General features: G+C 39.8%; 1 protein-coding gene across 12 annotated transcripts in view; it reads right to left on the bottom strand.

The window, feature by feature from the left end:
* Nucleotides 1–12,167: 12,167 nt before the first annotated feature.
* The window catches only part of LOC128698394 (adenylate cyclase type 1), a 1,819,232-nt gene continuing 1,816,478 nt past the window's right edge, over nucleotides 12,168–14,921 (bottom strand). For all 12 annotated transcript variants that reach the window (XM_070085014.1, XM_070085006.1, XM_070085009.1 and 9 more), the window contains one exon: nucleotides 12,168–13,285. In XM_070085014.1, the coding sequence (XP_069941115.1) occupies nucleotides 12,951–13,285 (335 nt within the window). In that variant the 3' untranslated portion in view covers nucleotides 12,168–12,950. The remainder of the gene's footprint in view (nucleotides 13,286–14,921) is intronic.

Genomic DNA, 14,921 nt, shown 5'->3' on the forward strand with positions numbered 1-14,921 from the left:
TTTTCCATCCCAATTGCAACAGTATCTTCGTCATTTTCACTGTCTGTTCCTGTTGTACAGCCACGGGATGTACTCTGAGATACACTCCTTCCCCTTGGAATAGCATATGGCACACTTCCAGAGCGCATATATCGTCGTATATACTGACGCTTCACTGGGGAATATTGCACTTCACTATCACTACTGGAACTAGTTTGAAGAGCTTGTAGTTCATATTCACTATCACTATCATCACCCATGCTCTCATCTGAGTCTGGGATTTGGGAAAATAGAAGTTTCCTCTTGGGTTCTGGAACAACTGAACGTGAACACGAGGGCCCAGCACCAGAGGTGGAAGGCTGAGGGTCGTCTGGGTTTTCTTCACTATTACCGATATTATGGTCATTAGTTTCGGTCAAAACCTCACTAAAACCACGAAACTCATCTTCACTGGCACTTCCATCACTATTAGAACTGTCACTGGGGAACAAAAGTGTCCCAATTCGCCGAGGAGTGAGGAGCTTCTTACCGCGAGGCATGGTGGACATTGTTTACTAAGAGGGCATTCCCACAATGCACCACTGGGTCCCAGATTTTTTTTCTACCGCGCACACTGACCACGCAGACCCATTCTCTCACACCTAGGCCTATCAGCCTTTTCGCGCGAGATTTGAGGCTGCTAGAATTTATGCGTACTAGTACGTCAAAAACCCCTACGCGTAAGACGTACTAGTACGACGAAAACCCTCAAAGGGTTAATCGTTGAAGAAGGCAACTTCCTCTATCTCTCTCTCCCCTCCTCTGAAGCAATTTCCTCAGTTGTGGTCTCTTGCTGTTGCAGATGCTCTTGCAGCTCATCAGTGGTTAGTTCTTCATTGTCATCCTCCACCAACTCTTCCACATCCTCCCCACTAACCTCCAACCCCATGGACTTCCCCAATAACACAAAAGATTCCACAACTGGTATAGGCTCCTGAGGGTTAGCCCCAAACCTTTCAAAATCCCTCTCTTGTACACATTGTGGCCACAGTTTTCTCCAAGCAGAGTTCAAAGTCCTGCAAGTCACTCCCTCCCAAGACTTACCTATAAGGTTTATGCAACTGAGGATACTAAAGTGATCTTTCCAAAACTCTCTTAGGGTCAATTCAGTGTATGAGATCACTTCAAAGCACTTTTGAAACTGCTTTGGCATACAGTTTTTTGAAATTTGAAATGACCTGCTGGTCCATGGGCTGGAGGAGAGGAGTGGTGTTAGGAGGCAAAAACTTTAATAAAGTTCAACTCCCCCACAATTCGCTTTTGCAAGTCTGAGGATGAGCAGAAGCACTGTCTAATTCCAGGAGGCACTTGAGGTATTTTTGTACAGTGGGGCGAAACACATGATAGAACCAATCATGGAAAATGTCCCTAGTGACCCATGCCTTACTGTTTGCCCTCCACATCACACACAAATTAGCCTTGACAACACTGTTTTTCTTGAACACTCTGGGAGTTTCAGAGTGATACATGAGTAAAGGCTTCACTTTGCAATCACCACTAGCATTACTACAAAACATTAAAGTTAGCCTGTCTTTCATCGCCTTGTGTCCTGGGAGTGCTTTTTCCTCCTGTGTAATGTAGGTCCTGTATGGCATTTTATTCTAAAACAGGCCTGTTTCATCACAACTAAACACTTGTTGGATTTTTAATTTTTCATTGTCTATGTACTCCTGGAATTCCTGCACATATTTTTCAGCCACTTTTTGGTCACAACTGGCAGCCTCACCATGCCTTATCACACTGTATATGCCACTACGATTCTAAAATCTCTCAAACCAACCTTTGCTGGTCTTAAATTCACTAACATTACTAGTTCCAGGCATTTTTTTAATGAGATCCGCATGCAACTACCGTGTCTTTTCACATATGATTGACTGTGAAACACTATTTCCTGATAATTGTTTGTCGTTGAGCCACACCAATAACAGTCTCTCCACATCTTTGAGTATTTGCAATCTCTGTTTTGTAAGCATACTTGCACCTTTTGCAACAACAGCTTCCTTGATTGCCTTTCTGTTGGCCAAGATAGTAGCAATGGTTGATTGGGGCTTGTTATACAACCTGGCCAGTTCAGAAGCACGCACTCCACTTTCATACTTTGTAATTATGTCTTTCTTCAGTTTGATAGTATTTCTCCCCCTTTTTACCACAGGGTTGGCACTAGAAGCTTTCTTTGGGCCCATGGTGGCTTATTTAGCAGTTACAAGCACTAAAAACAATGGAGTAATAGAAAATGTATTGAATGTATGTGTGGAACCGTCTGCACTGGCTTGTAAACAATGACACACTAGCTGAAGGCAGGGCAGCTGAGGCGTACTCAGGCTGGACAGACAGGCGAACACATTCAGGATGATTGTCCTTAACCAGGTTTTTCATTGTTGGGCGAGCCAATAGTTTTACGCTAAAATGCATCGATATCCGTTGTATCGCTAGCCGATGTCGTTACTCGAGGGTCCACTGTATGTGTGTATGTATGTATATATGTGTATGTGTGTGTACTAACTTATTTGTGGTTGCAGGGGTCGATTCATAGCTCCTGGCCCCGCCTCTTCACTGATTGCTAATAGGTCCTCTCTCTCCCTGCTCCATGAGCTTTATGTATGGTTCCTGCCTCCACTACATTACTTTCTAGGCTTTTCCACTTCCTGGCAACTCTATGACTGAAGAAATACAGTGGACCCTCGACCAACGATGGCATCGATTAACGATAAATTCTACTAGCGATACATTTTAATACAAAATTTTTGCCTCGACTAGTGCTAAAAAACTCGACCAACACTATTCGTTCCGTCTGAGACACGTCCACTTCTGGCCAGTGTTTACAAGCCAGCCTGCCACCACGGTCGCTTCCAAGCATACAATCGGAACATTTCATATTATCACAGCCTTTTTAGTGATCGCACCTGCAAAATAAGTCACCATGGGCCCCAAGAAAACTTCTAGTGCCAACCCTACAGCAAAAAGGGTGAGAATTACTATGGATATGAAGAAAGAGATCATTGCTAAGTATGAAAGTGGAGTGCGTGTCTCCGAGTTGGCCAGGTTGTACACAAAACCCCAATCAACCATCGCTACTATTGTGGCCAAGAAAACGGCAATCAAGGAAGCTGTTCTTGCCAAAGGTGCAACTATGTTTTCGAAACTGAGCTCGCAAGTACTCGAAGATGTTGAGAAACTGTTATTGGTGTGGATAAGCGAAAAACAGATAGCAGGAGATAGCATCTCTCAAGCGATCATATGTGAAAAGGCTAATAAGTTGCATGACGATTTAATTAAAAAAATGCCAGCAACTAGTGGTGATGTGAGTGAATTTAACCCTTTGAGGGTCGACAGGCCCTCTCCGAAACTTGTTCTCAGGGTCGGCCAAATTTCAAAAAAAAAAAAAAAAAAAAATTCTTATGAAAATATAGAGAATCTTTTCCCGATCATAATGACACCAAAATTATGAAATTTGATGGAAAACTTATGGAATTATGCTCTTGCGAAGTTAGCGGTCTTGACGATGTTTACGTATCGGCGATTTTCCCCACTTTGAGCCCTATTTTCGACCAATTCCAATGTACTAGTCGACAAAAATCATAACTATTTTGCTAGAACTCCATTTTTTCTATCGAATGAGTATAAGAAACCACCCATTTACCAATTTCAACCATCCAATAAAGTGGTCAGAATGTAGCAATTTTGCCAATTTCACACAAATTTCAAAAGATGCCAATTTCCGAATAGGGTCCAGAATAAACAAAAAAGTCATTCCTGGCACTAAAATAACAAGTTCTCTGTTCGTTAGTCACATCCCCAGGCCTCTCTTATATTTCTTTGGCTTTCCACTTTGAATTTTTATTCTTACAAAAAATAGAAGATTTACTGTTATGCAGACTACTGCATTAGTGTAGAAATGGCATAAATAATATCAGCGCACTTGTGAAAGAATATTAGACTCACCAGTTGATGTGTATTGGAAGCTTGGCATGATTTGTTTACTTTTGAACTTTGATAAAAATCGAACATTTCTGCTACTTTGCGCTCAATTTCAAGGTACTTTTCATTGTAAAACCAAAATCACCTCAATTTCTGTAATATGTCTTCCATTCTATAAAATGAGACCAAGAAAACTAGAATACAACAATAAATACCATATGACAATACAGTGCAAAGTCGCTGTTTTATTCCAAAAACACGGTCAAAGTTTTTTTTTTCTCATTACGCACTGTGTGCTGCAGGATTTTTTTTATACTGTGCACACTGACCCCATAGACCCATTCTTTCATATGTAGGCCTACCAGCTTTCTCTCATTAGATTTGAAGGCACTGGAATTTAGGCGTACTAGTACGTCAAAAACCCTGGGTCGTAAGCCGTACTAGTACGGCCGAAACCCTCAAAGGGTTAAGGCCAGCAAAGGTTGGTTTGAGAAATTTAAAGGGAAGGGAAGTAACCCTGGAAAAGGACTAGCCACCTCAAATCCTAATGGAAGGGGATTCCCCTTCTAAACACTAAGACCATCAACACTTTCCCCTCCTCCCATCCCATCAATCATCACCAGATCTTCAATAAAGGTAAGTGTCATGTAACTGTGCATGTCTTCTTCAGTTTGTGTGTATTAAAATTAATATTTCATGTGGTAAAAACAATTTTTTTTCATACTTTGGGGTGTCCTACACGGATTAATTTGATTTCCATTATTTCTTATGGGGAAAATTAACTTGACTAACGATAATTTTGACTAACGATGAGCTCTCGGGAACGGATTAATAGTGTTAGTCGAGGGTCCACTATACTTCCTAACATCCCTATGATTCATCAGAGTCTTCAACTTTCAACTGTGACCCCTTGTTTCTGTGTCCCATCTCTGGAACATCCTGTCTTTGTCCACCTTGTCAATTCCTTGCAGTATTTTATGTCATTATCATGTCTCCTCCTAACCCTCCTGTCCTCCAGTGTCATCAAGCTAATTTCCCTTAACCTTTTTTTTTCTGGGACTAGTCTTGTTGTAAACCGTTGCACTTTCTCTAATTTCTTGACATGCTTGTCCAGGTGTGGATTCCAAACTGGTGCTGCATACTCCAACATGGGCCTGATGTACATCGTGTACAATCTTGAACGATTCCTTATTGAGGTATTGGAATGCTATTATTAGGTTTCCAGGTGCCCATATGCTGTAGTAGTTATCTGGTTGATGTGCACTTGAGGAGATATGCTCAGTATTATACTCACTCCAAGATCTTTTCCCTTGAGGGAGGTTTGCAGTCTTTGGCCATCTAGACTATACTCAGTCTGCGGTCTTCTTTGCCTTTCCCCGATCTTCATGACTTTGCATTTGGCAAGGTTAAATTCAAGGAGCCAGTTGCTGGACCAGGCTTGTAGCCTGTACAGGTCTCTTTGTAGTCCTGCCTGATCCTCATCCTATTTAATTCTCCTCATTAACTTCACATCAACTGCAAATAGTGACAATTGTGAGTACATCCCTTTAGTCATGTCATTCGCATATACCAAACACAGCACAGGTCCTAGGATTCGCCCCTGTGGAGCCCTGCTCCTCACAGACGCCCACTTTGACACATCGTCACATACTATGCCTCGTTATTGCCTCCCTATCAGATATTCTCTGATCCATTGCAGTGCTTTTCCTGTTATGCATACCTGATTGCATTAACCTCTTGTGAGGAACTGTGTCAAAGGCCTTCTTGCAGTCCAAAAAAATGTAATCTATCCACCCCTCTCTGTCATCTTACTTCTGTTACCTTGTCATAAAACTTCAGTTCGTTTGTGACACAGGATTTTCCTTCCCTGAAACCATGTTGGTTGTTGTTTATAAGTTTGTGTCTTTCTAGGTGCTCCACCACTCTCCTCCTGACAATCTTCTCCATGACTTTGCATATTATACACATCAGTGACACAGGTCTGAAGTTTAATTCTTTGACTGTTTCGGTCATACATGTACCATCCGACTTACAACCGAGTTCGGTTCCGAGAAACCGGTAGTAAGTCGAAATGGACGTAAGTCGAACCTTACTACTGAATGTCAACATCACATTTTTGTAATGACTTTATTTTATTGTTTTATTTTGGTATTTCATTTTTTACTTTACTTTTTATGCTGTTAGTACTGTATTTTATACTGTAAGGTTTAGGATAAACACTGTACAATACAAACAGTTGTTTATTTCCCAGAAATTTGGCATTGAAAACAAGGTCGTAAGTCGAAAGGTCGTATGTCGAGCAGGTCGTAAGTCGGATGGTAGGTGTATATATACGTCTTACGAGCCACCGTGTTTGACGTGTATATATACTCATAAATTCTAGTGGCTTCAAATCAAGCAGGAGAAAGCTGGTAGGCCTACATGTGAGAGAATGGGTCATGTGGTCAGTGTGCACCATATAAAAAAAATCCTGCAGCATGCAGTGCATGAGAAAAAAAAATCCGACCATTTTTGTGGATTAAAACACCGGCTTTGTGGTATGGCGATGCTCAAAAGTAAACAAATGATGTCATTGTCCAATAAATGTTGAACTAGCCATTCTAATATGCAGTCATGAATGGGTTGACATTATTTATACAATTACAATATTGCAGTAGTCTGCATAACAGTAAATCTTCTATTTTTTGTTTGAATAAAAATTCAAAATAGAAAGCAAGAGTAATATCAGAGGGGCCTGGAGATGTGACTGATGAACAAAGAAAATGTTATTGTAGAGTCAGGAATGTCTGCATTGTTCATTCTGGACCCTATTTTGAAATTGGCATGATTGCAAATTTCTGACCATGTTATTGGGTAGTTGAAATCAGTAAATGGGCAGTTTCTTGTACTCAATTGATAGAACAAATGGAGTACTAAAGAAATATCTATGAGCTTGGTCAACTGGAACAATGGAATTAGCTAAAGATAGGGCTCAAAGTGGGTGAAATCGCTGATTTGTAAATATCGCCAAGGTCACTAACTTCGCGAGAGCGTAATTCCGTAAGTTTTCCATCAAATTTTGTTCTTTTGGTGTCTTACCATCGGGAAAAGATTCTCTATCATTTCATAAGAATTTTTTTTTTTTTTCAAAAATTTTTCGACACCAGGAGACACCTCAGGATTTGGGGATTGACAGACAAGGGGTTAATGCCCTGTGTCTGTCTCCTTTCTCAAAAATTGAGACTACATTTGCCATCTTCCATATCTCAGGTAATTGCCCAGTTTCAATGGATATGTTAAAGATTTTTGTTAGTGGCACACACAGCATTTCTGCTCCCTCTCTAAGGATCCACAGAGAGATGTTGACTGGCCCCACCGCCTTTGAGGTATCAAGTTAACATAGCAGCTTCTTCACCCCCTCCTCGGTTGTGTTTATTTCATCCAGCACTTGTTGGTGTACCTCCCTATTCTGACTTCCTGGAGTCCTTCCTATGTGTGTGTGTGTATACTCACCTAATTGTGGTTGCAGGGGTCGAGACTCAGCTCCCATGTGAGTGTGTGTACTCACCTAGTTATGGTTGCAGGGATCGAATCATAGCTCCTGGCCCTGCCTCTTCACTGGTCGCTACTGGGTCACTCTTCATGCTCCATGAGCTTTATCTTACCTCTTCTTAAAGCTATGGATCCTGCCTCAACTACATCACTTCCCAGACTATTCCACTTCCTGACAACTCTGTGACTGAAGAAATACTTTCTAATGTCCCTGTGATTCATCTGAGTCTTCAACTTCCAACTGTGACCCTGTCCACCTTGTCGATTCATCTCTGTATTTTATATGTCATTATCATATCCCCCCTATCTCTCTTGTCTTCCAGTGTCATCAAGTCAATTTCCCTTAGCTTCTCCTCATAGCTCTGGGACTAGTCTTGTTGTAAACCTTTGCACTTTTTCTAGTTTTCTCACATGCTTGGCTAGGTGAGGGTTCCAAACTGGTGCTGCATACTCCAATATGGGCCTAACATACACAGTGTACAGGGTCTTGAATGACTCCTTGTTTAGATGTTGGAATGCTGTTCTTAGGTTTCCTAAGTGCCCGTATGCTGCAGCAGTTATTTGGTTGATGTGCGCCTCAAGAGATGTGCCCAGTGTTATATTCACCCCAAGATCCTTTTCCTTGAGTGAGGTTTGTAGGCTCTGGCCCACTAGATTGTACTCTGTGGTCTTCTTTGCCCTTCCCCAATCTTCTTGACTTTGCACATGGTGGGGTTGAACTTCAGGAGCCATTTGCTGAACCAGGCCTGCAGCCTGTTGTCTAGATCCCCCTGTAGTTCTGCCTGGTCCTTGTCCAATTGAATTTTTCTCATCAACTTCACATCATCCACAAACAGTGACACTCTGGAGTCTATTCCTTCCGTCATGTCGTTCACAAATACCAGAAACAGCACCAATCCTAGGAATGATCCCTGTGGCACCCCACTCATTATAGGTACCCACTCTGACACCTCGCCATGTACCATGACTCGCTGATGTCTTCCTGATAGGTATTCCCTGATCCATTGTAGTGCCTTCCCTGTTGTCTCTGCCTGGTCCTCCAGCTTTTGCACTAATCTTTTGTGTGGAACTGTGTCAAATGCCTTCTTACAGTCCAAGAAAATGCAATCTACCCACCCCTCTCTCTCTTGTCTTACTGCCATCACCCTGTCATAGAACTCCAGTAGGTTTGTGACACAGGATTTCCCGTCCCTGAAACCATGCTGGCTGTCGTTAATAAGCTCATTTCTTTCTAGGTGCTCCACCACTCTTTTCCTGATAATTTTCTCCAAGACCTTGCATACTATACATGTCAGTGACACTGGTCTGTAGTTTAATGCTTCGTGTCTGTCTCCTTTTTAAAAACTGGGATTGCATTTGCTGTCTTCCATACTTCCAGTAGTCACCCTGTTTTGATAGATGTGTTGAAGATAGTTGTTAGTGGTACACAAAGCACCTCTGCTCCCTCTCTCAGGATCCACGGAGAGATGTTATCCGGCCCCATCGCCTTTAAGGTATCTAGCTCACTTAGCAGCCTCTTCACTTCTTCCTTGGTTGAATGTATTGTATCCAACACTTGATGGTGTACCCCACCGCTCCGCCTTTCTGGAGGCCCTTCTATCTCCTCTGTGAACACTTCTTTGAATCTCATGTTGAGCTCATCACATACTTCATGGTCATTTATTGTGACCTCCCCTCCTTCCTTCCTAAGCCTGATTACCTGGTCCTTGACTGTTGTTTTCCTCCTGATGTGGCTGTACAACAGCTCTGAGTCAGATTTGGCTTTCGTTGCTATGTTATTCTCGTATTGTCTTTGGGCCTCCCTTCTTACCTGTGCATGTTCATTTCTGGCTCTAAGACTGCTCTCCTTATTCTCCTGGGTCTTTTGCCTTCTATACTTCTTCCATTCCCTAGCACACTTGGTTTTGGCCTCCCTGCACCTTTGGGTGAACCACGGGCTCATCCTCGCTTTTTCATTATTTCTGTTACCCTTGGGTACAAACCTCTCCTCAGCTTCCTTGCATATTCTTGCCACATATTCCATCATGTCATCTACTGACTTCCCTGTGTGTGTGTGTGTGTGTGTGTGTGTGTGTATGTGTGTGTATGTGTGTGTGTGTGTGTGTGTGTGTGTGTGTGTGTGTGTGTGTGTGTGTGTGTGTGTGTGTGTGTGTGTGTGTGTGTGTGTGTGTGTGTGTGTGTGTGCACGTGCCTACATATGGTTGCAGAAGTCAAGTCTCAGCTGATGGCTTCAGCTCTCAACTTGCCACTTGCCAGATATACTTCCTCCTAGCCCTGTTGTGCCTACTCTTACAACTATGTATGGCCACTGCCTCCACATCTTCATGGAGATTATTCCATTTCTTGACCACCCTCAGACTGAATAATATATCTTAACATTTCTGTAGCTGACGTGTATGTTAGTTATTGGTTGTCAATGGCACTGCTTGTCAATAGACACATGGCCTGTTCTGCATGCGTGTGTCTGATTTTTGTTAGTTATAGATTGTCAAAAGTCACTTGTCAGTAGATATTTGGCCTATTTTGTGTGTGTGTTTATGGGCTAGTTACCAGTTATTGAAGGCACTTGTCGAAAGATGCTTGGCCTTTTTTGAGTATGTGTGTGAAGATGCATGTGCATGCAGGATCCTTGTTGGCAGATGACACTGCTATTGTCTAGTTAAATTTAACATCTACCTGTAGTGTTTTGTTTACTTGTAGAGAAAGAGAGAGGGAAATCTAGATAAATATTGTACATACATTTATTTATACAAAAAGATTCTATAGTTAATTTTCATTTGGAGTACTGAGGTATGCATTAATAGTTATTTACCAGCAGGTTTTCTTGACTATATTACGCATGTAGACCAGAAAAATCTTTTGTAAATTATCTACTTGATCCTATGCTTGCTGGATTGGAGACATTTGACTGTAATAACCACTGAACATCCAATAGCTGTGTGTTCACTTTAACAACAGATTGGAACAACTATTATATGAATCATGTCAGCATAGCAAACACTACCCTGACTGTGGATTACTACTCTTGTAAGTTTTTGCTGTCATCTTAACTAGTCAAACAAGGAAATTTCTTGTGTAACTATATTCATTCAAAGTTCAAAGAGTTAACAACCTTACTATTTTCTTAACCAGTTCACAATGTCTAATACTGTCCTAAAACTTCTTTGCAGTAATATATACAATAATCTTTCATACTATAAAAACCTAGAATTATTATCACCAAAATGATTTATACACATGTAGTGTAAATTAAAAGCAAATTAAACAAAAATTTAGCATAGCCTCCTAGTAAAATCCTTATGATAAATCATAAAGGAAACAAAGATTCAGCACTGTACTTCAAATAAGATTTACTAAACCTCTTTGATAACTATACTTAAAGTAATAAGAATAATGAAGTGGAATCTTTACCATCTGCCACTTTTATTTTAATTTTAACTAACCTCAAATATCCAAACAGTTTTGTTGAAAAGTATCATTTGCATTGCAGGCAGGCAAGAATGAATGTGTGTATTGGCAATAGTAGCAGAGGCCCTAAAATCAATATATACTCAATACATTTTCATTTTTTCCCTCTTTTTACAAGAACAATATTTATGCTTTCACTAGCAATGAAGAACTAAAAAAACTGTCTGGGGCTTAATATTCATGAGTCTGATGTTTTGTATATCATAATGGCATCACTGCTCATCTTAAGAGACATGCACACACTGAGTGGATTTCCACCTGCCACAGCCTTGGTGCTACTTGTATCACCACCTCAAATAAGTTACATTTATTTTTCATCAGTCCTGTTGTGATAAGCATGGATCTTATCTATGTTTTACCATTCAGTAGATCATGAATGTGCACATTATTCACAATGAAATAAAATGGAAAGCTCAAGCATTGCTCAAAATCACTTGGGTTCAAGAAAGCAATTCTCATGACTGATTAACAAATTGCACTCCCTCAGTTTGAGACCTATGCTCCTAGTAATGCAACCAGCACTCACACATCCATGTTATTTGTAGCTATAACTGTGGACATCCCCACTTTTATTATTCTCTTGCCTTTAGTGTATCATCCCCTCCATCTTTCCTCACCTCACTCATTTTCATCCTTTTTTTTTTCTACCTCCACCTACGTAAATTTTTCATAATGGTCATGTACTTTGGAAAAAATTAAAACTAATGCATTTGGGAATCAAAGTGTGAATGGCATCATTAAGAAGAGTTCAATGTCCTCCCTTTCCTACTTGCATCTTCCTTGATCCCCTTAAAAGGGAGTGCCTTGATTCTGGTAAAAGACTTTTAATTCAAGGAAGATAAGATTCTTTTTTCTTCCTTGTAACAAATTTAATTACTCTCCTTCCTCCCCCACCCTAATCTCCCATCCATAGGCTCTGAATACCCTTATGGATTTAGTACTTCCCAATGAATAAAATATAAATAATTTTTTCTCAAGCACCCACCTTCTCAAACTGAATATTCTCATCACTATCAATATACAAGGTAACATGGAAGGATTACCCATTATTTTTGTCTTGTATACAAGTGTATTTTATTATAATCATTTATTTTTCCACATGAGTCTTGATTAGGTGGTGGATACCTCAGTTTTAAGCCAAAATCAGTTATCCACAGAAGGCAAAGAATGAACATATACAGAGAGTAGAGATTCCACTAGCATTAATATTTTTGGTTGACACAAAAAACTGAAAAATAATATCTATATAAGTCAATTCACTATAGAATTATAGGCAAGGCTGTGTGGCAAGGGTGAGGGCAGGTTGGTGGTGGTGTAGGCCACTTCAACACAGTCACTGCGGTAACATTTGATTGCCTCTCAAAATATTCATCATTGTAATTTATAAATGACATCATTACATATAACAAATATTAATATCATATTACCCCTCTATTAAACTGAAGCTTACAGGCATCTAATACATTTATGTTTTCACAAAATAATGTACATTCTAACAACCTCAGGCTCTGACTGGCACACTAATATAACCTGAAACATTAAACATATAATACATTCCCCAGTTGAATTGGTAACACTTAACTAATTTAGTAATTTTACCTACTAATGTATGAATCCATTGCATTTCCTCAACACAATAAATACCACAGTATTATAAACCCTACAGAGCACCCACATCAATTGTAGGTTTAACAACCCGGTTTTGCTACAAAGACATTAAATTTTTTAAACAATTGTGCATTAATTTATGCACATGTTCAAGATTTTCATATGCATATGTGAAACATGTAATGTTACACCTTACTATATATCTGTAGATCAACTGCCACAGAAATAGTACAAACAAATGTGCCACTCCATGCTTGTGCCTTGGACTGGGCACATCTGTACAGCAGATTTAGTTCTTGATTATTTATAAGTCATAAACCATTAATGAGCTTATGAACAAACCCACATTCATGTATTTATACTGTAGTTTCGATACAATAGTCTTCCATTAAAGACTTAACCCAATATCATACATCACTGTCCACATCAGTCTCACTTCTTGGCTGTCCAAAGTTTCTTGTAATACTTTCTGACATTGATCTAATATTTTGTAAATTAATTCCGTCAATACCATCCAAATCCACATCAGATAATGGTTCTGTATCAAAGCCATCCGAGGCTATTGCACTTGGACGATAGTTATCATACTCTGACTCATAATATGCATTAATCTGATCAAATGAAATGATTGCATCGGAATCAAATATTCTGGAAGAAGCACGAGAAGACATACTGGTGTCATCCATATCACCATCATACTGATGAGGGTCGTTATATATGGAATTCACATCACTCAAGGCACCTAGAAAAAAAATTGGAATTATGCAGAACAATATAAGAAAGAAAAAGCTTTATTACATTCTATATACACTCAATACATTGTCATTTTTCCCTCTTTTTTACTAGAACAATATTTATGCTTTCACTAGCAATGAAGAATTAAAATAACCATTTTGGACTTAATATTCCTAAGTCTAATGTTCTGTATAACTAGGTCTTGGTTAATGTGAATAATGAATCCTATAAAATGATCTCATTATTTGAAGTCATACTATTCAAATTATATTAATTTTTTGTGCATGATCTGAAGTGTGTTGGGAAAAACTAACATTAATTTTGCACTAAATTGAAATTTGCACTATTCATATATGCACTAACCGAGACCTGGCTGTATATCATAATGGTATCACTACTCATCTTATAAAATCTATGTAAGTTTTTGTATGAGATGCATTACTTGACATACAAAAATTAACCTATTAACTGAATTCTTCAAACAAAAATACAGTTATAAGTCTTTAATCATGAGGATAACACTGACAGAGCTACATTTTACTCTGAATGTGGAAGTTGAAAAAATTTTGCTCTTATCCCAAAAATTAATGTTTTAAATGTCTCCCCCCCCCACCGAGGTCAGTGGTCACAAAAGATCATCCTGTCCTAGCTGTCTGGGAGATTAGTGTGGAGCATTATAGAGCACCATGGCTTGCTGTAGTGTTTTGAAATCTCAGCTTAAAGTGTTGAAGAAGGAGATTCTACTTCTCCAAGAGGAAAATAGGAAGCTGAAAATTTGCCTAGATGGATTTGGGAGTGGATGGAAAAAGGATGGAATCAGTGTGGATGAAAAGGTTACCAGCAATGAGTTGAAGAGTGGCAACTGCTTCAAGTGGAATGTGGTCTCTACTAAAGGTAGAAGTATCAAGATAAGAAAGCTTAACAGAGAATATCTGAGGGTAGGAAATCGATTCTCTATTCTCCAGGATGAGTGTACTTCAGTAAGAACATTCTGGTTGTGGGTGACTCACAGGTAAGATATTTGGACTGTGCTTTCTGTAACAGAGACAGGAACATTAAACAGAGAGTGTGTTTCCCAGGAGCTGGTGTTGATGACATCGTCAACAAGTTGGATAATATTATATCAGGTAATGGGAACAAGCCCATCATCTGTCTTAGTGCTGGTGGAAATGATATCAGGAAGGGCAGGAGACAAGAGCTGCTGGATAAGCACACTTCAACCATAAATGTAATTAGGTCTAAGGGAGGGGTCTCAATCATATGTAGCATCTTGCCTAGACAGGGAGTGGGCAGTGAATGGATGTATAGGGCAATTGGTGTAAATTCCTGGCTAGACAGGTACTGCAAGGAATTTGCAATCCCATTCATTGATAACTGGGACAAATTTTTTGGCAAACGTGATATGTATGCAAAGGATGGGGTACATCTCTCAGGGGCCGGAATGGTTACAACAGCCAACTCGATTGAGGGGGCCATTGCTGACTTGTCTAACACTTTAAATTGATAGATTATAGAGGTATGGGTGTGTGTGGGAAACAATCAAGCTGAGGAACAAGAGTTGAAAATAGCAGATTAGAAGCATTGGACACAGAATCTGTTTGGCTACAGTTTCTCGAGGGTCGTGACAAGTTAATTTAGGGTGT

This window comes from Cherax quadricarinatus, chromosome 14 (genome assembly GCF_038502225.1).
Source record: "Cherax quadricarinatus isolate ZL_2023a chromosome 14, ASM3850222v1, whole genome shotgun sequence".
NCBI classification, from domain to species: domain Eukaryota; kingdom Metazoa; phylum Arthropoda; class Malacostraca; order Decapoda; family Parastacidae; genus Cherax; species Cherax quadricarinatus.